The following is a 25,796-nucleotide window of genomic DNA, read 5'->3' on the forward strand; positions in this document are numbered from 1 at the left end:
CTCTAGGAGAAGGGGACCAATGTGCTCAAACTGTACTTTATTAATAGAATTTTGGTAGCTGTGTGGAATGGAGGATGGACTGAAGAGGAAAAGGAGAACAATTAAAATGTTATTCCATTAATCTATGTGAAAGGTAATGAGGAGTGGGAATCACAGGAATGGAGAAAAAGGGGTGCATATAAGAGGGAGGATTGTGGCAACTGATTGTATATATAGGGAAGTGAGGGACAGAAAATGACTGAGCCTGCAAACCTGGATGGCTAGAAGGATGGCAATGCCCTCTTCAGAGATAAGGAAACTAGGGAACAGAATGGATCTAGGGATAAAGATGTTTGAGATGCCTGGTTTCATTAGGCAGCTAGAAATATGTGAAAGGAGCTCAAGTGGGAAGAAGGGAGAGAGAGAGAGAAAGACAAGGAGAAAGTGAAAGAGAGAAAGTTGAGAGTTACCTGCAGAGGTAGCTGAATCTATGGAATCTGGTCAAATCATCAAGAGAAAGAGCATAGAAATAAGAAGAGGGTCAAATACCGAGTTGGGAGTTGGCCAACTACAGAGGATGGGAATCAGGGATGTTAATCTAGTGGGGGCATGGTCAGACAGGAAGAAAAGATAGCAGTGGTGTTAAAACCCAGAAAAGAGAAGGGATCCAAAAGCTGCAAGGAGGTAAAGAAATAAGAAGACTGAGAAAAGACTTTTGGATATTTTCATTCACAATTAAACAACTATTTCTTAAGCCCCAGCCACAACCATGACACTATGCTTCCTTTACATAACCTATCAAAAAGTGAACTGTCTACCTGAAAATGAATGAAGGACATTAGCATTAAAAAAAATTTTCATCAGAATCTACTTTTATAGATAAGTGGTATAAAGTGCTAATCCTATCCCAATTCATTTGGCTCTACAGTAGACCCCCACAACCTTTGTTAGCAATCTCCATGAAGAGAAAATCTGAATATTACTTTTTTCCCTTAGAACACAAGCTTCCTAGTCGGAAGACAGTTCTGGTTCTAACTCTTGCTATCCTCTCCAAAGAGCAGATTCCACTTCACAACCAAACTCAATCTATGACACACATAAATCTTCTAAACAAGACGTAGGTACAATAAAATAAGTTTTAGATTTATTAGCACCTATTAGTTGGAAAAGGGAATGGAAGGAGAAAGAAAATATAACTAATGTACACTGCACTTTAAAAAAAAGTCTGACTTCTAACAAACATAGTTTGATAGTTACATTACTTAATTGCTAGCAAATGTACTACTTTAAATAGCTCCCACAAACACCCCAAATCTCAGCATCAGCTTGGACACTCAGAAAGAGATGAACCTTAAAATGGTTTTTAAAAAGATGTTTCTTTTAAAGTTCAACAAAATCTAAAAGGATGAAAATACATGGGAAGGAAAAAAAATCTTTCTTCTTTCAGCTGCAAATGAGCCAGCCATGACCCAGACAGCTAATTCCAGGAAGTCAAAGGCTAGTATGAAGTGGTGTCAAGTTGGAGCATCCCTTCTTTTTCAAAAACACAGGAGACACCAGAAACAAAACACCAAACCCCCAATTCCAAAACCACAATACTTTACCAAATCCTTAATCTGTCCTAAAACAGAAAACACAAATCTAGCCAAGCAGTCTCATGCATACTAATTTCACCTTGGATCTGACGCATTTCCATTTAGATGTCTCACTGACACGTGGCAAATTCAACATGTCTAAAGCTAAGTTGACCATCTTCCCCCAGAGGCCAACTCCTCTTCCTGACTTCCCTGTTCCTGTTAACAGTGTCCTCATTTTCCCCCAGTAATTCTGAATGCAAATAGACTTTCCCTGCTCCCTTTCTTTCACTCCTGTCAAATCAGTCACCAAATTCTGCTCATTTCTTTTTTCTAAATGTCTACCAAATCTATCCCCTTCTTGGTATTCCAACTCTTACCAGGTTGGTTCAGACCTTTTTCCCCTCCCTTATACCAGGCCTACTGCAAGAGCACCCCTAATTGAACTTAACCTGTCTCTGCTTCAATTTACTCTGTATATCGCAGCTAGATTAATGACACTAAAAACACTATTGTGATATCATTTAAGTGCTCAAAAACTTTCAATGGTTCCCCAGTACTTAAATAAGACCCAAATTCATTCTGGCCCTTTAGATTCTCCACATTCTGGACTCAACCTATTTTTCCATCAATCTCTTTAACCTGACACTCCAGGAAAGCTGACGTAGCCAAAGAAGCACTGCGCTTTCCTATCTCTAGCCCTTACTCAAGTAATTTTCTCCATCAAAATCACCCTTTTCTCCACATTACCACTCTTGAAGTCCTATCCAGGTTGAAAAAGCCTGGCTCCAATGCCGACCTCTCTGTGTTGCTTTCTCTAATTCCCAGCCAGAAGTGATCTTGCTCTTCTTCTATAGAGGTTATTTCATACACACAACTGATACTACATACTACTTGCATGCTGGTATACTAATCTTAACTCCCCTTGGAACATAAATTAAAGGGAAGCAATTCTGTCTCTTCCTTCTTTGAATCCCTCTCTGTCTCTAGCACAATGCTTTGTACACAGTGGATAGTCAATAAGTATTTGGTGAATAAATGAATGGAATATCTCATAGGAAAACACATTCTTCTACTTTCACCTCTATTGAAACTATAAAACTCAACCAAGGGCCTTAATATATACTAGTGCTTATTTTCATTTCATTTCAACAACATTTACTTAGTACCTCCTAGATCATGTATCGGGAAGGCTGCACACTGCAGATAGAGAGATAGATACTATACAGCCTATATTCTCTAGGAGTTCAACATACAATCCATTCATTCAAACAGTATTTGTTAAACACTTGGAACATGCCAGGCACTGTGATGGCCTAACAGAGACAAAAATGAAACAGGTCTCATGGAGACGAATGGAATAAAATGAGAGTATGAGAAAGGTACAAAATGAGAATTGACAGAATGTTAGACTTAAGAGTCAGGAAAGCTTTTTTTCTTGGGTGATCATGTAACCACTCTGAGACTCAGTAATTTTTATCTATAAAATGGGGATAACACCTATAGCATCTACCTCTCACAGCACTACTATGAATGTCAAATAAGATAACATTAGGAAAGTAGCATTTTGTAAACCTTGAGGTACTATACAGACAAGAGCCATTATTACTTTTAGCTGAGAAGGAAGAAGATGAGTAAGAAAAAAGATTCTGACTGGGGAAAACAAATCAGCAAATGCTTCACTGAGGAAGTGCCATCTCAAGGATAAATTGGATTTCAAAGGCAAAGCTTTGTCAGAAGTAGGGGTAGTAGTACATGTGTGTATGGAGGGTGAGGATGATAATAAGTTCTTTTTCAGACACATTGAGTTGGAGGTGCTTCTAAGACACTCCAGAGGAATCAGAGATTGCTACTGGGAGCTCAGGTGGAAGGCATCTGAAATAAAGAATGATAAAACTGCCAAAGGAAAGTACATAGAATAGAGAGAAGCAAGGACAAACTTTGGGGAACATCTACCTTAAGGCATTAAGAAAAGAAAATTAATAGCTTAGAAAAAGCTTAACAGCTTAGAAAAATGTTATTAAAAAAAAGCAGTGAGAATTAGAATTGGCCAAATGAAAGCTAATGACTCCAAGAAATATCAAGAAATAATAAAACAAAGCCAAAAGATGGGGGGGGGGGAAATAGAAGAAAATATGAAATATCTCATAGGAAAAACAACTGACCTGGAAAACACACTGAAGAGAGAGAATTTAGAACTATCTAAAAACCTAGACATATTATTCCAAGAAATCATGAATCAAAACTGTCCCATTATCTTAGAACCAGAGGGCAAAGTAGAAATTGAAAGAATCTGCAAGTCACCCTCTAAAAGAAACCCTAAAATGAAAACTCCCAGGAATATTATAGACAAAATCCAAAACTCTCAGGCCAAAGAAAATATATTTCAAGCAGACAGAAATAAGTAAAACATCAAGGAGGCACAATCAGGATCAACAAGATTTAGTGGCCACCAATATAAAGGAATGGAGAATTTGGAATATGACATTCTAGAAGGCAAAAGATCTAGGCTTATAACCAGGAATAATCTACCCATTAAAAACTGAGTATAATCAAAAAAGGGAAGAAAAGTGACTTTGAATTAGAGAAATTTCAAGCATTCCTGATGAAAATCAGAGCTAGGTATAAAATATGAAATATAAACACAGGAGTCAAGAGAAATTTAAAAAGGCAAATATGAATGAGAAGTCATAAGGACTAAATAAGGTTATAATGTTTACATTCTTAAATGGGGAGGTATGTGTAGTTCCTCAGAACTTTTTCATGACCAGGGTTTACATAGAAAGGTTCTAATCAGACAAAGTGCCTAGGTGTTGTGTTGGGATGACCTCAAGAGAAAAATGGAATGGGTGGGGAAGAGGAATGTACTGGGAGAAGAAGAAAGGAAGAGGAAGAAGGGAAAAATTATATCACATAAACATTATTATTATTATTATTATTATTATTTTACATAATATAGAAGGGGCAGTTGGTGGGGGAGCAGGTGACAGGAACCTCACAATGTGAAATGGTTAAAGGAGGAAAGAATACATACATTCACAGTGAATGCAGAGTGAAACAGGAAGAAAATATTAATCAGATCCAAAGAAGAGACAGAGAGGTTCAGTCAAAGTAAAATGGATAACTCTGATTATATTAAACTAAAATATATTTGCATAAAAAAAATCAATGCAGCTAAAATGAGAAAAAAAAGCAGAAAACTAGGAATAAATACTTGCGGCAAGTTTCTCTTCTTATTTCTCGAGCAGAACCAGGAGAACACTGTACACAGTAACAGCAATGTTGTGCAAGGATCAACTATGATAGACTTAGCTCTTCTCAGCAATGCAATGATCCAAGACAATTCCTAGACTTATGATGGCGAATGCTATCCATGTCAGAGTCTGAATTCAGATCAAAGCATACTATTTTCACTTTTTTCCCCTTTCTGATGGTTTTTGCTTTTTGTTCTGATTCTTCTTTTACAACATGAGTAATTTGGAAACATTTCACATTATTGTATATGTATAACCTATATTGGATTGTTTGCTGTCTTGGAGAGGAGGGAGGGAGAGAAAAAAATTTGGAACTCAAAATCTTATAAAAATGAATGTTGAAAACTCTCTTTACATATAACTGGGGGAAATTAAGTTCTCACTTCTAAATATGTGGAGAATTGAGTCAGATTTATAAGAATAAATATCATTCCCCAATTAATAGTCAAAGGATATGAATAGCTATTTTTCAGAAGAGAAAATCAAAGCCATCACTAGTCACATTTAAAAAATGCTCTAAATTACTAATAATTAGAGAGATGCAAATTAAAGCAACTGTGAGGTACTACCTCACACCATAATGGTTAAAATGACAAAAATAAAAAAAAAAAGGAAAATGTCAAATAATGAAGGGAATTTGGGAAAATGGGTACACTAATTTACTACTGGTAGAGCTGTGAACTGTCCAATCGTTCTAGAAAGCAATTTGGAACTATTTCCAAAAGTAACAGCAAAACCCCATTAAACTGCACATACCCTCTGATCAAGCAATACTACACCTAGGTCTAAACCTCAGAGAGATCAAGAAGAAGTACCCATATATGCAAAAATATTTATAGCAGCACTTTTTGTGGTAACAAAGAATTGGAAATAGAAGGAATGCTTTTCAATTGGAGGATGGTTTAACACGTTGTGGTATATGAAGGTGATGGAATACTACTATGATGAAAGGGATGGTTTCAGAAAAACCTGGGAAAACTTGTATGACCTGATGCAAAATGAAGTATGTAGAATCAGGAGAACACTTCATGTAGTAACAGCAATATTGTAAAAATACTCAACTTTGAAAGCTTAGTAACTCTGATCAACACAATGACCAACTACAGTTCAAAGAACTCTCGATAAAACATGCTATCCACTTTCAGGTAGAAAGCTGTTGGATTCAAGATTGCAGAATGAAACATTTTCTTCTATCATTTTCTTTTTCTTGGAGACATAGCTAACGTAGTCATACATTTTGCTTGACTATGTGCATTTGTAATGGATTTTGGGTTTTTTGCCTTTTCAATGAGTGGGGGAGAGAGAGAATTTGAAACTTTCAGTTTCAAATTTCAGTTTTCAAGAAAAGAAAGTTGAGTTAACTTTTTTTTTAAATGAAGGGTATGGACCAGATAACCTCAAGGTTCTTCCCATTTCTAGATCTTACACAATTTTTACAAAGCCACACATAAATGATTTCTGAATTGTTAGTCCCACTGCCTAAATATTATTTTCATTTGATACATGAGGAAACAGAGATGCAATAATTTCTCCATGGTTCTACAGCTAGTAAAATATCAAAGTCAGGACTTGGATTCAAGTTTTCTAATTCCAAGACTACTGTTCTCAGCATTATGCTCTATTGTTTTATAGCACTTGGCTACTTCTGACAATTTTTAATAATAAAATAACCCAAATTTACATAGCACTTTAAGGTTTACAAAACATTCTCACAATAACTCTGTGATGTAGATAGTATAGGAAAGATTATCCCCATTTTACACTTGAAAAAACTGAATTTCAGGTAAGTTAATCGACTTGTTAAGCCAGGTCCCACAGTCAGTGAGTACCAGAGGTGGAGTCGTATGATTCTTCAATAAGTACTCTTTAGACATCATAGCACAGCAATAATAATTCACATTTAAATGCCTCATAGTTTCATAAAGCATTAAGCTATCTCATTGTGAATCTTAGCAATCCTGCAAAATTAATAATCTGAGTATTATCATCTGTGGTTCAAAATAGGACATAAAAATGAGGGGGTAAGCAACACTACTCCAGACAAGAGAATCAAGATTTAAGATTATAGGGCAACCTAGAACTACAGTTCAAAACCGATAAAATGATGTCTCATCAGGATAAAAGGAAAGTCCTACCAAGGGTTCAAAAAATTAATCAAAGTGCCAGATGACTATAATTTTTTGACATGAGTTCATGGAAAAAGAACTGGGGTTGATCCGCAAGTATAACAGAAGTCAACTTTGTGAGGTACCTACTACAAAAATTCACAATTTTAGGTTGTATTTATAGTGTACAGAACAAAGCAACTAATTGTTGTACTGTGCTCAATACAAGTTGGAACACAACTAATGTACTGTATTCATTCTGCTGCCATATTTGTAAAGGGAATTGATCCACTGGATATTATCCAGGAGGACTATAACTCTAAGATGTATAGAAACTATAATATAAGAAAACTATGAAGGAACTGGAAAAAAAAATTCTAATCAGAAAAGAGAAGACTAAATGGAAATGGATAATTTTCTTAAATTACATTAAGTGGAGGAGCCCAGGTCACATGAGCAACAAAATAGCAGACTAGACATTTTCTCTGCTTCCAATGACCTCTCAAACTTCTCCAAAAGAGAAATTAAGCAGCAAAGATAAATCAACTTCAATTGTTTCCATGGCCTAGAACAGCCAGAATTTTTAAAAAAGATTTAAAAAAACCAGACCACAACCCAAAGCCAACCCAAATTAAGAACTGACTTCACTGACTGAGCTCTTTCAGCATCCTTCTCCCACTTCCCACACTGCCAGCAGTGAGTCTGTACTAGCAGACCCAAGGACATGATAGGGATTTATAACAAAACTCTCTCCCCGACACCCTGATACCTTCTCCCTCCTTCCAGTGCCATGAAAACCCTGGCTCCAGGCAGCAGAAGTTTACTCAGGCTTCAAAAGCCAACTCTGCCAGAACTCTTCAGGAGCGAAAGCCTACTGGAATTTGTAACCCAGAACGACCAGGTCTGCAAAGCTCTAAAATGCTGGTGTCTGTGAAAACAGGTATTGGGCCAAAGAAGGGAGGAACAGAGGAAATGGGATAGGAAATAATTCAATAAGGGGCTATGAAGAATTCTACCAAGCCTGAAGGAAATAGCACTACACTCGGTTTAGGCTAGTTCTGACTACCCAAAAGTCACTTGGGGAAGAGACCTAGGTATGCAAAGAAATACCCAGTGAAGGAAGAGGCTGGCACCCAGTCCCCAAACCACAATTAAAGGGAAAGGAGTCAGGAAGTGACAGAAAAATAAGGGAGAAAAAAAAAGGAAGGAAAATACCAAAGATTTCAGAAGGAAAACTTATTCTCTCACTAAGAACAGGGGTGGAAGGTGGGGAAGAGTTGAAATATTCAGGGGCAAGTGGTACCTGAAGTGCAGAGTGGAGAGCACAGGCACATGGACACTTCTAGAGGGAGAGGGGTGTGTGCCTGTGTGTAGGGAGTCAACAAAAGAGAGAATAGATCAATGGTGGGATGCATACTCAAAGGCACGACACCTGCAATAACTGTCACTGTTCTGGAAGTAAAGCACAATGGAAAACGGCAATCCATGGAGTAAGAAGGCTTACAAAGCAGTGGCAGAAAGCACCTAGGAGGGAGAGCCTGAAATGGACACTTTGAACTGCATGAAGAATACAGAGAAGAGAGAGGCCAGAAAATTACAGGGGCTATGAATCAGAGAATGAGAGTCTAGAGTAAATGTGAAGAAAAGAGAGATGATGAAGAAAATAAGAGAAATCTTTTGGAAAAGGGTGCTAAAAAATACAATTTAAAAACTAAGGAATAGGACTAGCTGACAGGAGGACAGGAAGTGAAAATATCAAATGAGAAGAGGGCAAAGAGAAGAGGGTCACTGGGAACTAGGCCAACTTAAAAAAAAAAAAAGATTGAGTGAAGAACTTAATAACAGTATTATTACATTGAAAATTAGTCTATCGAAAAAGATAACTCAAACTGAAAAGCTTCTGCACAATGTAAATGCATCTAGGATAATGGAAGTGGTTAACTGTGAGAAAAAAATCTTTCTACCAAATTTCTCTTATAATAATCTTACAAATATTTATTTCTTCTCTATATATGCAAATTAACTAACTGTGCAAAATATTATTTTAGCATAGTTACATATCTTCTTTAAGATACTAAAACAACTTATTCTGGAAAGAAGAAAAAGGAAATTCCTAGGAGGATACCTTATAGACTATGTTCTACAAGATCTAGTCTGGGAATTAATTATAAATTGAATCTGTATAGTTTTGCTATCCCTGGTCTCTCTTAGTCCTGTTTTGATCTTGGACAGTTCTGTTTCAGAACGACAATTCATGTAGTATATCTTTATGCTCACCAAGTGGTTGAGCAGTCAGGCATGTGGTCCATGAGGAGGAGGCTGCCCCTTTCAAGTAAGAAAATAATATGCTCTTCAGAGAAATCCTGATATCACTTTACAGAGTTTGCTACTCGTTAAGGGCCTGTGTGCCAGGGCCTAATTCAGTCAGACAAATCACAAAGGATCATTACCATGGCTTCATTATGTCTTGTGTAAGTATATTTTGCAATAAACTGCATGCTAATGAAAGGAAACACCCAATATTTTCACGTGGCAAATATGAAATGAATTTAGACCTCATTCTTCTTAAAAACATCACACAAAATACCCAGAGAAAACCAATGACATGACTGACATGAAAGAAAAATATTAGTAATTAAATTATGTTATTGTCACTTAAAATGGTATGCCACATACTTTATGCCACCTAAAAATATACGATTATTTCAAAGGCATGTCTGTAACTGGCAATGAAAAGGAAAATGATGAGAAACCAAACTATTAGTATATGAGAAGAGTTCTAATATATACCTACATGTTCTTTGGTTAAACTGTGCTATCTTTCCTTTGGTCAACCACTAGTCCCAGTGAAAGGACAACTCAGTTGGAGCTATGCATGGAAGGCTTTTAGTCACCTATTTCTTTCACCACCTGGTATTTTAACAAATTTCTTTAACTTCATTCATTTTCAAGCAGTATGAATAAAAAAACTTGTCAAAGCTATCGTTAGGCAGATTTGTGATTTTGCCATTTACTAGCTCAACCTGTTTTCAAGAACTGCCCTTATGGAATGTCCATAGATTGGGGAACAGCTGAACAAGCTGTGGTACATAATTACGGTGGAAAATTATTGTATTCTAAGAAATGATGAGCAGGATGCTCCCAGAAAAACCTGGAAAGACTTGCGCAGGCTGATGCAAAGTGAAATGTACTGTGTACAAAGTAACAGCAACATGGCAAGATGATCAGCTGTGAATGACACAGCTCTTCTCAGCAACACAATGATACAACATAACTCTGAAGGACTTATAAAGAAAAATGTTAGCCATCCCCAGAGAAATACAGATTGAAGCTTACTTTATTTTTCTTAGGTTTTTTTCCTTGTCTGTGTTTTCTTTCACAACATTATTATGGATATATTTTGAATGACTATATATGTATAACCTATACTGAACTGTTTGCTTTCTCAAGTGGTGTTGGGGGTGGAAAGGGAAGAAGGGAAAGAATTTGGAACTCAAAGTTTTAAAAACTAATGTCAAAAATTTGTAATGCGTAATTGGGGAAAAATAAAATATGAAATAAATGCTTAAAAAAAAAATAATTGCCCTTGTAATTCTAGCAGGACTGCCAGGTGGCAACTGGACCACAGTTACACACACTGAGTAGTTTAAGGAACTGAAGTTGGTGATTAGAATGTTTTTCCAAACCAAAACTTAGTACAAAAAAAAACTGTCTATAGAAACTTGAATCACTGGAGGAACTACCCACATCACTGAGATCAAAGATCCCCTAAAGAACTGAAAACTTCCTTTAGTAAAATAATATAGCTTCATAACAAATACAAAGGGTACACTTCCAGGTCATGTGATCAACAAGATCAAGGACTACACGTTTTCTCTGATTCCCCAGGATACTTCAAACCTCTCCAAAATGGAAATCATGCACTAAATATAAAACAATTGCTCCATGGTCTAGGATACCTGGAATCCAAAAGAAAGTAACAAAACCCAAAACTCATGAACTGACACTCACTGACCCTAAGTTTACTTAACACCCCTCTACTACCTCCCATGCTACCAGCTATGAGGAAGCACTAGCACACCCAAAGACCTGACAGAGGCTTACAACAAAAGCCAGTCCTACACACAGGTACCCCCTCCTTCCTTATGGAGTCATAAAGACCCTGGCTCCAGGCTACAGAAGTTTGTCCTGGCTTCAGTGGCCATAATCTTGGTCACTCAATTTTGGCCAACTACAGTATTCTCTCTAGTTGGAATTACCTTCTGCCTTTCTTCACCCCTCACCTCTCACCCCCACCATTTCCACCTACTGCAATCCTCTTCATTTTTCAAAGCCCAAATCCATGAAGCCTTTTCTGATCAGAGAACTAATGAATGGAGGGAGCAGAAGAGGACACCAAGGAAGGGGACCACATGGAGGGTGCAGGAGCTCTGTGACCCTCCACTAAGCCAGAGGGAAGAGCACAGCTCCTAGCTAGGGCCAGTTTTGACCATTCAAATGTCACTTGGGACAGAGACCCAGACTGGTGAACGGTGAATTTCTCAGTGTGAGATGCTTTAAGATCCAGCGCCCACAGAAACCATCATCAAAAGGAACAGTGAGAAAGTGACGAGGGGAAAATTGGAGTGATTGAAATCATCAAAGATTTCAGAAATAAGAAAACTCATGAGAGAATAAATCAACATTGAAACCATTAACAGAAGGAAATATGGCCTCCAGATCTAGTAAACAAGTTCAGGCATCTATGAATAAATACTGTGAAAGGAAAATGAACCAATACTTGATGATATAAAAGACCTTGTGGAATGTAAAGAGAACATACAACTACAACATGCTGTGGTTTAAAAGTTATACGTGATTTAAATGAGAAGTGAGAATTATGAGCAGAATACATGGCCTAAAGAGCAAAAATAATGGGTAGAATAGAAAAACTGGAATCTATGGCAAGTCTCACCAAAGAAACAAGAGAGAACAGATTGAAAATGTAAACACACAGAAATGAAAGACAATCTAGAAGAGAAGCAAAAAATAATAACATGAAAAGAAAACATGCTCACCATGCAAAAAAAACTTCAAAATATACAGATTTCAAAGACAGGATATTTAAAGACAACTTAAGAATTCTAGATCTCCCATAAGATCACGACAGGACAAAAAACCTTAACACAGGAAAAAATAGAAGAGAATTGCCTAGAACTTCTGAACACAGAAAATAAAATACTAACTGAAATAATTCACAAATCTCCAGAAAAAAAGCTATATAAGAAATAAAAAATTTAAAAAGAACTCTTTCCCACTACTCCCTAATACAAACCCTCAGTTTTTGTCAAAGTAGAAAAGACAGGCTACTCAGTATCCCTGGAACAGGCTTCATGCATTCAGTTATAACTATTCCCTCTAGCTGGAATTACCTTCTTACCTTCTCCTTGCCCCCATCTCCTTTTCCATTCACTGAAATCATAATCATTTTTCAAGGCTCAATTCCATGAAGCCTTTTCTGATAATCCTAATCAGAAATGCCATCTCTATATCTAGAAGTCCTCATTTTTTCTAACACCAGTTATTTTTAGCACTTAACTGTAAGACACTTAATATAAAATGCCTTGCATTTAAGTTATTACCATATATAGTATTTCCTTCCTCCTAAAATATCATAAACTCCTAGAAGGCACAGAGCATGTCCCATGTACCTTTGTGGCATTCCCCACAGCACAGCTAGCTCCTATTTTCTGTACTCCCTGAAAATATAAAAAAAAGGGCTTAGGTTTACTGGGGAAGCTGAGATCCTATATATTGGCAAATTTGTGTTTTACTAATAAACTGACTGGGCTCAGAACTTTTTGCCTCAGTCTACCTTAATGTTAACTGTTACATAGGTAAATAAGAAGTAGCACAAAAAAAAGTAGCAAGGTCATATAAAAATAACGTTGAGAAGGTTAAGATCCACTAAGAACTTGTTTGGTCAAACAGCGAAGACAATAAAAGGAGCTTTTTAAAGCTATCTTCAGAGCAAGAAGACCAAGGAAGAGATGGGATAGTACCTTTTTCAGTTTGATTCTAGTAGAATGCAAACTCAACAGAGATGAGAAGCAAAAAAGTGAATGGGATCTTAGGTGGTATGAAAAGATGTCTAAGGTTTCAAGCAGGGAAGATGATAATCTCATTTTATTTACTATGTTCAGAATACAGTTGAAAACTACCTCCATTTCAGGTGTCATTTTTAGGACAATGACAAGCTGGAGTACAGCAGAGACTGGTAAACAAAATAGTACAATTTCATAATTCTAAACAAGCACTCAATAAATGTTTATTGAATGAAGGCAGAAGCAGGGGGATGTGCTAAGAGTGAAGGTTGGGGTTTAATGGACTTGAGGCTCAATATGAATTGGTAATATGATAGGGAGGGCAAAAAGCTAACACAACCTCAGTATTAATTTACAAAGACACAGTAACCATGGGAGAGAGGTTGAGACTCCCTTTGTACTCTGTTCTGGTCAGATCATATCTGGAATACTATGTTTAGTTCTGGGTGCCATATTTTAAGAAGGATCCTGATAAACAGGAGTGTCATATGAGGGTAACTATGACAGTGAAGGCATTAAAGACCAGGCCATCCAAGAATCAGTTGATATTTAGACTGGAGAAGAGAAGCATCAGAGGAAAAACTATTTCTGTCTATATATATTTTAAGGGTAGTTAGGTGAAGAGGATTTAGACTTGTTCTCTTGGCCTCAGAAAGCAGAATTAGCAAAGTGGGAAGGAATTGTAAAAATGTGGACTTGGGGTCAAAATATAAAGGAAAACTGTCATTAATAATCTGTTGCCTCAAGAGACAGTGAAGTCTACAACACTGAAGACAACTTGTCACAGAAGGCACAGAGATGACTCCTGTTCAAGGATAAGCTGGACCAGACGATTGCTAAGACCTCATGACTCTATGATTCTTTGTAGGAAAATGAGCACAGTAGAGAGAATCTGGAATAGCTACTGAGCAGATTGTGCCAGGGAACCAATAAAAGGACTGATGAGCAGCACGAAGGGCTATAGAATTTGAGAGGGAGAGATTTGCATCTTTCTCCATCAGCATCATAACACCCACAAAGAAGGCAGGAAATAGCAGTATGGGGGCAAACAAGGTTAGGGAGGGACTTGCCAAGGGTGGGGTAGAATAAGTGCAGCAGTAAAGCACATTAAGTGACCAGGGAGTCAAGGCTGCAAGGGAATCAACTGTCATTAGAAGGTAATGGACTAGGAGGGGTTGAGTGATGAGAGGTCCTACAGGAGCAGAAGAATAGTGGGGTTAGGAGCTATAAGCTTATTGTGAGTGGGAAAGCAGGAGCAAGAACAGGTTAGGAAAAGTGCAGAAACTCTAGAAAGCAGTACAAAAATCCTTAAGCCTAGATTCCCCCCAATCATAGGAAATAATTCTGACTTTTCCCCACTTAGAATGCAGAAAACAGCCCTTCTCCACCTTCTGTTCTTTAACCTACAGATAATAACTTATTAATTGACAATTCTACTTAGCTTCCTGTAACTTCTGGTTACAAAAAGAGTTTTAAAAAAAAGAACTTAAATTTAGAACAGAAAATGCACAAGGTTTTAATTAGTTTCATTATATCACCTCTCCCCTACAGTCACTTTTTATTTTTCCCAAAAAAGAAAAATCAGATAATCACCAGTGTTTTCCATACAGCCAATGTCCTCCCCAGGTCAGCAGGCAGGCACCAAATGTAGTTTTCTTCCAATGGTTCCGAAAGGTTTTGACAAGTTGAGTCATTTTCTCTAGTAGACCAGCTAGTTTACCAGAACCTGGAAGGGAAGAGTGGACATTAGCAAAAGATCTCCAGGGTGATCATAGAATATTCATAATTTTTCTCTTACTTCTAATTTGTTTTATTTTTCCATTTTTTAATCCTCTCATTTTTCCTTTTATTTTTGCTTAATAAGACATCTCCACTTAGATGGCCCACTCAACATATTCAGAAATCAATTTCTCTAAACCTGTACCTTCTTCTAACTTCTCTATTTCTATTTAAAGCATGACCATTTTCCAATTACCCACATTCAGTCTTTGATTCTTTCCTCAAGAGCATGCCCACATCCAATCAGCTATCAAGTCTGATCAAAACTTGTTCCATGATATCTCTTGTACTAACCCTCCCATTTCTTATTTCTGCCATCTCCTTGGCAGTAACGACTTACCTCTTCTTTCCCAGACTACTGTAACCATTCTAACTGGTCCTCCTACTTCCATACCTTTCAAAACCCACACATGTAATCTTCCTAAAAGATTGTTCTGAGCATCACTCCTTTAACTAAAAACCCAAGGGTAGTACTCCACTGCTCACTAGTGGTATTAAAAGTCTTTTATAATGTAGGTCCACTCCATGTTTTTCCACCTTATCTTTTCCCCTTCCATGAAGTCAAGAATCTAACCAAACTGGGCTATTTTCCATCCCCCATTCCCAGCCTACCCTCTTCTTTCCATGTTTTTGCTCATGTCACTGTTTTGCAAGTGTAAAAGGATCTTCTCTTTCCCTTCCTCTCCCCACCCCTTCAGATAATCATAGAATCTCAGCATAAGACTTGGCCTTAACAGTAACCAGTCATCATTTAGCTTAACCTCTCTTCTCTGCCACACCTCTGACAATCATTATCCAGTCTCCCTTGGAAGACAGCACTTTCTGAAGCAACCCACTGTACTCTGAACAACTTTAATTATTATGGTATCAAGAGTTACTGGATGCAACTTTCACCCATTTCTCCAAGTTCTGCTCTCTGGAGTGGAGAAAAAGAAGGTGACTTTTTAAAAAAGGAAACTTTTATTTCTAGTTCATGTAAGTCTTTCTATGCTTCTCTGTATTCACCATATTTATCACTTCTTACAGCACTGTGATATTATATACTGCAACTGGGTTAGTCAGTCCTGAATTGATGGGTATATATTTTGTGGAAAAACAAGTCTAATGCCTTTCTACAAGATTCTTTAAAAATAGTTGAAAGCAGTTGTCACATCATCACCTCTAATCTTCTTCACTAGGCAAAGTGACTGAAATAAATAAATACTTTATAAATGCATATTGACCAAGCTAAGCATTTCTAGCTCATTCAAATGATCTTTATATGGTCTATAGTCCCATCACCTCTGGATACCCCCTACCTTTCAATGTCCTTTATTAAAATGTTGTGCCCAGAACAAAACTCAATATTCCATATGTGGTTTGATCAGGATAGAGAACAAGATGACTGGACTCCTACCCCTGGACAGGATGCCTCATTAAAGGATTTAAAGTATTTTCTTCTACCTTCTGAAGAACCAAATTATCAGTAAACCAAGTGAAGAATTTTATTAAGCATTCTGCTTTTGCCAGTGTTCTAGCTGATATCCTGATACGTAAAGTTCCCTAGCTCAACAATATCATGCCTCCAAGATAGGATTCCCAAGATCCCAAACTCTGAGTCTATCTCCTCCTTCCGTACAAATGGGTCTAGAGCACAGGTGGGGAACCTGTGGCCTTGGGGCCACATGTGACCTTCTAGGTCCTTGGACACAGCTTTTGACTGAGTCCAAGTTTTACCGAATGAATCCTTTTATCAAGGGGATGTGTTCTTTGAAATTTGGATTTGGTCAAAGGGCCACCCTTGAGAACACAGAGGGTCACATAGAGCCTCAAGGTCACAGATTCCCCACCCCTGGTCTACAGCATATTCCCCCCAAAATTGCCTGTTCCTTCCTCCACTGATTCTCATTCAAATGGTCTCCATAATAACTTCTCTTCCAGCTCCTCAATTTTCTCATGTATCTGCTTAATAAAAAACTAATTCAACATTTACTCTGTTCTTTGTTTAGTAAAAGGAACCCTTCTAGGGCCAGTTCCCAATTACGAATTTCATCCCACCAAATCTCACTGAAACAATGAGGATGAGTTTGCCTCCTAACATTGAGTTCTAGAATTCACCTTGTTGATTATCTATACTTTGTGCATGTGTATAGTCACCTAAGAAAATGGCTTTTGGGGGGGGGGGGGGGGGCAGATTGTCTCCTGTCAATTACTGGTCCTTTCTATTCATAATCTTAGTCCTATACTATACCTGAAGCATAAGCAGAATCACCTCCAAAACACTGACAAGCCTATGGGCAAAAACAATTCAACAGATTTTGATGTGAAGTTTTCAATACCCCTCCAAAAAGAAGCCAATAGAAGCTGACAGGAGGACAACTAGACGAAAAATGTAACAAATGATGTATTTTATAATCATTTACTTTTATAATGAATGGAAGTGGATATTTAAACCCCACTATGCCAGGGCCTTCTGAGCATACAAGGAAGTATATAGTACTTAAGAAGAAAAAGCTAGAAAGAGGGGGCAAACTAGTCTAAGTAAACACAATGGAAATTTGTACAGGGGAACCAGAATCATTAAAGTATTCTGGGACTGTTGCTAAGAAGAAGGGGCTTCACAGAAAAATTAGAAAAACCAGCCATGCTCTTTCATTCAGCATCTTTAAGAGAAGGGAACATGGCTTACGTAGGTCCACAGAAGGGAAGATAGAAGGAGAGGTGAGGTCAACAAATAAAAGGTACTTGAGCAATTCTCTGAACTAGGGTAAATCAACCCACCAAAGCAACTCAGTGACATCTTTCCCTCCTTGGGGCCAGAACTGAGAAGTCCTAACCAGGGCAGCATAATGACTTCCCCACATCAGAGCAGGTCTGATACCTGCAAAGTGGGACTAGGAAGGGCAAGACTGGAAAACAACCAAGATTTCATCAGGTAACCTTGGGTACAATGGAGTTCAGGGAACAGGAAGAGAAAGATTGTAATGATCTCAAATTCCTTCGGGTATCCTCACTCCATGCTTCAGGGTAACATGGGTATTTATAAGCATCAGAGAAAATCCACTCAGGCAGGTCAATTTGTTTTTCCCACAACTAAAGTGATAAGTAGGGAGCTACCAATCACTTAGGAAACTGGAAGTTTCCAGTCTGAAAGGTAAGCTCCTTGAAGGGAGGGGAACAAGCATTTTAAAGCCTCTACTCTGGGCCAGGGACTATACCAAGTTCTTTAAAATGATCTAATCTGATCTGTACAACAACCCTGAGAGACAGGAGCTACTGTAATATTATAATTATAATGGTGTGAAGCCAGATGTGAACTTGGGTTTTCTTGATCACAGGCCCAGTGCTCTGATCACTGTGCCTACCTAGCTGCTTCTGCCAAGCAAGATGGATTTCATTTGTTCTTGTATTCCCAGCACCTAGCAGAGTGTTTGGCTAAGAGCAGGCACTTAATAAACACTTGTTGACAGACAAAACTATCTGGAAGTTTCTAGATACAGAGGGGCTCAGGGACTGACTGGGGAACACCAGGCTTGAAAAATCAATTGTTTTAGGGTTGGATTGATTTGAAGTCAGAATTACTGGATTCAAATTCCAGCTCTACAACTAACTGCTTGTGTGACCCTGGTAAGTAACTAACTTCTCTGGACATCAGTTTCCTCATGGGTACAATGAGGGGGTTGGAATGAATGGTCTACAAAGTCCCTTCAGACTCTAATTCCATGATCCTAGTGGTCATTTTGTAAGATATCTCGGGGAGGGAAAGGCACCAAAAGAATGGAAAAAAATGAAAGACAACATTAATGTCCAAAAAAGGCAATCTAGAAGACATTAACAACTACAAGCCACAGCTCACTTTCTCATCTTTATACAAGTTTTTTTATAAGAATGGTCTAAACACCTTTCAGAGTATTCTTGGTGAAATGATGAGAAGGGAACAGACAGCCTTTCACAAAAAAATTTCTACAGCAGGCCACATTTTTACAAGCCCTTAACTGACTAAAAGCTGCAGAGAATTACCAAGACCCAATTATATTTATTGGCTACAAGAAACACCTGACTTGGAGAATCAAAATGCAACATTAAAGGCTTTCCTCCAATGGGGTATCTCTGATCCGTAGGATCACATAAGATTCCATAATAAATGCAATTAGAGATAGCAATCCAATGCCCCTGTAATAATCGCTATCCAATGAGGCACAAATCAGTGAGAATATGCTTGCCAAAGATATAGCGGAAGATGTCTTGTAAAGGGAGGACTCCCCAGATATGAAGATGTTCTCCAGGTCTATCATTTCAGAATGATAAAGTGCTGAACGTGGTAAGCCAAGGCCTCCTCAATATGACCCATGACTATTCAAAAAGTATCAGCATTATCCATCCATGAAGAAAAAACTAAAAGAAAAAAACATGCCTTTTGCCTAGATTATGGCATTTAGGTAGAAGGCAAGGCCATTAACTGAGGTAGCACATTGGTACATGTATTTAGGACATGTACTTCATACAGATAATGAATTGGAGCCCAAAAATGAAATCTAGAAAACTGTATAGTACTTCTAACAACATCAACCTGCTCCCTGGTACACTCATCTTTTTAATACCAATGTTCTTCTAGAGATCCCTTGACACTTAGCAGTCTTGCAATGCCACAGTTCTCAAAGATGTGGATGACCTGAGGTCTATAGAGAAGTATAGGTAGGCTAAACAGTATACATGCATGAACACAGACTAAAGGAAGAAGCTCTTTCCTTTTGTTACCATGGTCCAATATTACATAATAAGGAAGGCTTAGCAAGAGCAAATGTAATCTTTACCTTAACCACTCTCACACTTTGACTTCTTCACCAAAGAGTAGTAGTTTGGGAAAAGGAAGAACTAAAAAATGGCAAGTTAAGAAACAAGAATGGACAGGACTCAAAGATATGTATTTTATAGCTGAAGTCAAAAAGGAATTGCTGTTCTGTAACCTAGGGAAGTGCCCCGGGATTCAGCTCTCTCTCTACTGAGTCAGATCTAGCTGGGTCCTTCATTCTCTGGTCAGATTTCAAGAAAAGTTAGTTTAGGGATAGGTTCCAGGGCTAAGCCACCTAAACATCAAGGAAGGCATTTCTGCATTTTTCTCCCTATCAGAAAGGGGTATTAGGACATGCCCAGATTTTTCAGTCACCTGACCCAGAGGAATTACAACTTTGGGTAAGAAAAGAACTGGCAGGGTCAGTAATATATCTGAAAGATCATGGACAATAGGAGACAAATTATAAGCCTAAAAATGGGCAAACGATCCCAAGGTGGGGGAAGCGAACACAATCTATTGATTAATCTATTGATTAAGTGAGCTTAACTTCCATTCCTTGGAAAATTCTTCAATGAACCAAAGTGATGGCTGGTAAACATCTAGAAAGGGCAACAGGGGCTACAATTCTCAGCACGGCTTCATCTAGGGTGGACCATGCCACACTAACCTCACTTCCTTTTCTGACAAGTTACTGAACTAGTCAATGAGAATGCTACAGATAGAATTTGCCTGGATTTTGGAAAGGCTTTTGATAAAGCACCTTTTCTACTCTTATGGAGAGATATAAATTAGATAGTAAAACAATCGGCTCCAGATGACCACTTGCCGCCAGGACAGAATGAGGGTCTGCACCACTCAGGACCAGGTCCCTCGGGTTAAATCCAACACCCAGCCTGAATGGAGCGGCTGGAACAGCTCCCGACACACGGACAAGGACGGGAAGACGCCGTGAATTCTAGGAATCCTACAGGATCCAGTCCAGAGCGGGCAGCGAAAACGCCCAGGCGCCGCAGCGGCGCGGCGATGACCAGGTGCCTGAACCGCCGGCCTTACCCAGCAAGTACGGGAGCCGGACAGCTGGACAATTAATTCTACGCCAGAAGGGTTCCGTTTTTAACAGCTGGCCAATGAATGTGGGCTTGCACACCACTCCACACGTGCCAGAGACCTTTCATAGCTACCGTCTCCTTACATCCTCCCACACACCGGAGGCAAACAGAGGGGCCGGAGGGGAAGGAGAGCGGGCCGAGCGAGGGAGGCCAGGCCGCCCCCCACGAGGCTCCGCCCGCTCCCGACCCGGCCCGGCCCGGCGCCCGGCCCGTCCCACTCACCGCCTGCCCCGCCGCCCAGCAGCGCCTCTACAGGCCTCGCTCCGCGTTCCGCGCTCCACGCTCCGGGCCGCTCTTCCGGTGTGCAGACTTTAGCTCTTCCGCCCCGGCCCGAAAACCGCTGCCACCTGCGCTCGGGTTCCGCGGCGCTGCAGGCGCGCCCTGCCCCCGCGGCCCGAGGCGGGAATGCCCGGGAACGTCCGAGGGCTCCGCTCGGCCTCCTCCCTTCCCTCTCCCCCTCCCCCTCTCCCTTCTCCCGCCCCCTCCCCCAGCGCAGCCATCCACATGAATCTGAGCTCGGGGCAGGGCATCCAAGCAGCGTTCCCGCTTTCCCAAAAGCACAATGGACACAGGGTTCGTAGACCCCGGGGCTTTTCAGCTGGAAGAGCCTCTAGTCCCACCGCCCGTTTTACAGACGAGGAAACTGAGGCACAGAGAGGGGAGGTGACTGTCAAGGTCACGGAGCGGGTGGGCTTCCGGACCCAGTCCGGTCCTCCCGCTGCCCATCTTTCACACCGGGACTCACCGGTCAGGTTGTAAAGAGGAATCAACCAATCAGAATCCTTTGTTAAGTGTCTGCGGTGTCTCAAGAAGGTTACTTTGTATCAGGGAAAACAACACGTGCTAGCTATACGTATGTATTATATGTATCTACACATACACACACGTACGTATATGTATATATATATGCATGTATAGATATAGATAGATACATACCTGTGTATGTCACACACAAAATAAAATCAAGGTCATTTCAGAAGCTGGGGAGATCCGCAAAGGCCTCTGGGAAGAGATCCTGTTATAGCACAGTTTCAAAGGGAACTTGGGCTTCTGAGTGAGAGGCAAAGGTGAAGTCTGAAAAAAAACCAGCCAGATCTGAGATGGAGTGGCTTTTGTAAGGGTCAGCAGGAAGGCCAGTTTGACCAGAGAGTGCAGTGAATGAAAAATAACCTGTAGAGGGAGGATAAGACAGAAACCGCACTCATTTCATAAGATTCAGATGGACTCATCTCCCAGTCATCTTGTAGTCTAATATTTAAAAGAACCCAGTGACAATAATGCACTGTTGGTGTTGTGAAATGATTTAAGTATTCTAGTGAGCAACTTGGAACTGTCCTATAAAGCTGTGCATATCCTTTGACATAGCAATACCACTACTAGGTCTGTATCGCAAAGAAATTTTTAAAACAGGGAGGATCTATTTGTACAAAGGTATTTATAGCAGCTCTTTTTGTGTTGGCAAAGAATTGGAAATTGAAGGGATGCCCATCTATTGGGGAATGACTGAACAAATTGTAGCATGATTGTGGTGGAATACGATTGTGCTATAAAAAATGACAAGTACAATGATTTTAGAAAAACCAGGAAAGAGAGTAGAACTGATGCAGAATGAAGTGAGCAGAACCAGGATATTGTACACAGTAACGAAAATATTGTACGATGACTGATAAATACACAGCAGGGCTGTTATTGCAGGTTCACTCTTGATGTGATCAAACAGGAAGACAGCTTCAGAGGAGTTAATAATCTTATTTTATTTTAGTCTAGTCTTGTCAAAGGGGTTGCTGATAATGGGAGCACCAACTCCTTCCTACAGCATTCCCTAATCACCCTTCTGGCAGGGGCTGGCAACTACCCTCTACAACTTGATGGGGTCAATCAAGACAGACATATCTTGTGCACTACCCTAATCCCCTCAAGCTTCAATGGGGGCTTGTTGAGGCAAATACAGATTCTCCCCAAGCCTTGATGGGGGCTCATCAAGACTCGAACATCATTCCAGCTTGTACATTCAACCCTAAGGTTTCCCCACTCACTGACCAGTGCCTACCTGCTTTATAGGGCAACAAAGAAGGCACATTGCCAGCAACAGTCTCACAAGTTTACATTATTTCACCATTATATCTCACTGTACAGTTGTAGTGATATTTATAATTTTAAGCACAAATGTTTATAGTATTTATCATTATATAACACATTATATATTGCACAAGGGTAGTGGAAATGTTTACAAGTCATGAGCCTGGGAAATAAAGATTTTTATGGCTGTGGATCCTGGGAAACTAAACTCTAAGAAAGAATAACAAAAATCCACCTTACACACACTACAATCCACCTGAGTTACAATGGCTTAGCTATTCTCAGTGATACAATGATCCATTCTAAAGGACTCATGATGAAAAATGCCACCCCCCTCCAAAGAAAGAACTGATGGTGTCTGAATATAGATTAAAGCATACTATTTTTTCTCTTCCTTCCTTTCTTTCTGACTCTCCTTTCTTTGAGTGTTCTTCCACAAAATGACTAATATGGAAATGAGTTTTACATGACAACACATATTTAATTGCTCACTGTCTTAGGGGGAAGGGAGGGGTAGAATTTGGAACTCAAAACTTTTTAAAAATTGTTTTTTCATGTAATTGGGGAAACTATTATTTTAAAAAACAGTTCAGGAAAGAGGTGAAAAAAAAGTCCCCTATCATTATTGAAAGAGAAATCAATCAATAACCCTTTATTAAGCACCTACTCAGCACAGGCACTGTGCTAAGCACAGAAGATACCAAAAGAGGTCAGACAGTCCCTGCCCTCAAGGAGCTCAAGGAGCTCAGAGTCTAATGGAGGAGACAATAGGCAAACAAATATATGCAAAGTAAGCTACGTACAGAAAAAATAGGAAATAATTATAACAGGGATGATAATAGAAATGAGTTCCTCTATAACCAACCATACAAGAACATGATAATGGATGGTCTCATGCATTGTTGTAACAATACCTTGACTCGTCTGCCCCCGTCTAAAATGCTCCCTTTAACCCTGCTTTTTTGTCTTCTTAATTGTAAAAGTATATAGTCACTTCTCCTTGTCACCTACCCTTGAACAGAAAATAATCTCATTCTGATAACAAATTCTAACAACTGTATGACAAATATTTTCCCAGAACCTCATTTTTTCCTTTTGATTGATTCCCCTTTCCCGCACCCTTCCCTTTTCTGTGAAAGATATTATTTATTCTAAATTGCAGCAAAATGCTACTGGTTGGCTGTGTACTTTAACTGGGGCTGAAAAGTTATAAAAACTAACTGTATCCTAGGAAACTGAAGCTGCTATGGAGAACAGTCTTCTGTAGCATGAGAATACATTTCCTTGCTTTCAGTTTGGCTTCCTACCTTTGACCTATAGTCATTAGAACCCTAACCATGGGTACACGTCTCTCCCAAGAAGTCCCATTCCTCTTGGCGGAAGGAATTTCTTGATAGTAATCACCCTGGAAGTGTGGACTGGAGTCAGGTTTTTCCTATTATCTCAAAAAAAATCATTTATTAATTACCTACTTTGTGACAGGCACTGCAGGGCATTGTGGGTACAAATATAATGAATAAAACAATCCCCACTCACAAATTTGCATTCTAATGGGAGAGACGGCAAGAACATGCATAAGCATATACAGAACAAATATAAAGAGAATAGATAAATATTGAAGAGGGAAGACAGTAGCCCTTAAGAGTATCTGTAAAAGCCTTCATATAGAAGGTGATACTTGAACTGTGTCTTGAAGGAAGAGAGGAGTTCTGTGGTGAGAAAGGAGTGATTCTAGGCATGAGAGAAGACCACTGCAAAGACAGGGCATTGGGAGAAGGAAATTCATTGCTGAGGGACAGACAAAAGGCTACATTGGCCTTGGATCACAGAATATGTGGTGGGGGGCAATATGCAATACATTCAGAAGGTTGGAGCAAGGTGACAGAGTATTTTAAAAGCTGCACAGAAGAATTTATACATATACAATTATCCCTTCCACATCATGATTTTCCCCAATGCTGTTTCGATATATCAAGGGTCAGCATAAGAAATTAAATGATAATTTGGGGGGAGTTTTGTGGGAGCCCTAGATGACACTCGAAGGCCAGCAGTTGACACAGAAAAATACTTAACCCAAAATTTACAATGAAATACTGTAAACACCCCGTAAAAGAAAAAGAAATTATTCAAATGTCTTCTCTGGTATAAAAGGAAGACCAAAAAATTTTACATGGATTTTCCAGATCTTGGAGCACCTCACCTTCAACCCCTTTGATATGGAAAGGATAACTGTATCTGATTCTAGAGGCAATAGGAAACCACTGGAGTGTACTGAATAAGAAGAATCTCTCCTTAACCTGATCACTTTTGTCTTAAATTGATATTAGTTGTTAGTTGTAAATTAGATTGTACAAAGATCCACCTTCAGTTTCCTCATATGTAAAATAGTGATAATGATGGTATAGTACCTGTGTCAAAAGATTGCCATGAAGCTGAAATGATCTAATGTATTACAGCATTTCACAAATCTGAAAGTGTATGTAAATGTCAGTTTTTAGTATAACCCTCATTTATAAGATTTCTACATGTCGGTCTGAAACCCAGCTTTATAATTTTCGTATTTGTGGAGTTTCCTGATGTGCACCCATGTAACATCACCTGGTGAGATGCATGATCATAAAGAGGAAGGCAGGTCGGTACAGTAGAAAGACCACTAGTTCTGCAGTCTGAGGACAAAGGTTCAAATTCTACTTCTGACACTTTAGGGAATTTACTTTTTTTCCCCTCTGGTCTGTTTCCACATCTATAAAATGAGGAGTTTGGACAGCATGGCTTCTGAAGTCCCTTTCAACTCTATATCTGTGATCCTAAAAAAGGACTTTTGTGGCAGTGAGCAGTGTGAGATCATTAAAAGATCTGCAGTTTCCCAAATGTCATCTTCCTGCCTACCAAATTCTGGGCCTGCTTTGTTGTCTATATGCTGCATTTGTCCAACTTAAACATATTTTGTTGTTGTTCAGTAGTTTCAGTTGTGTCTGACTCTCTGTGACCCCATTTGAGGTTTTCTTGGCAGAGATACTGGAATAGTTTTCCACTTCCTTCTCCAGCTCATTTTGCAGA

The 25,796-nt window shown here is 39.1% G+C and overlaps 1 protein-coding gene across 5 annotated transcripts in view; it reads right to left on the bottom strand.

The window, feature by feature from the left end:
* AGK (acylglycerol kinase) overlaps positions 1-21,742 on the bottom strand; it is a 103,003-nt gene extending 81,261 nt beyond the window's left edge. Inside the window, exons 1-2 of one of the 5 annotated variants that reach the window (XM_072652552.1) lie at positions 21,594-21,742; positions 14,589-14,721 (exon numbers count right to left, since the gene is read on the bottom strand). In XM_072652552.1, coding sequence (XP_072508653.1) covers positions 14,589-14,689 — 101 coding nt within the window. In that variant the 5' untranslated portion in view covers positions 14,690-14,721; positions 21,594-21,742. Of the gene's footprint in view, positions 1-14,588; positions 14,722-20,308; positions 21,025-21,593 lie in introns of those variants that run through there. The other 4 variants (XM_072652553.1, XM_072652549.1, XM_072652550.1 and 1 more) reach the window with 4 other exon arrangements.
* Between the last annotated feature and the right edge of the window lie 4,054 nt (positions 21,743-25,796).

Source organism: Notamacropus eugenii, chromosome 3, assembly GCF_028372415.1.
Source record: "Notamacropus eugenii isolate mMacEug1 chromosome 3, mMacEug1.pri_v2, whole genome shotgun sequence".
NCBI lineage: Eukaryota > Metazoa > Chordata > Mammalia > Diprotodontia > Macropodidae > Notamacropus > Notamacropus eugenii.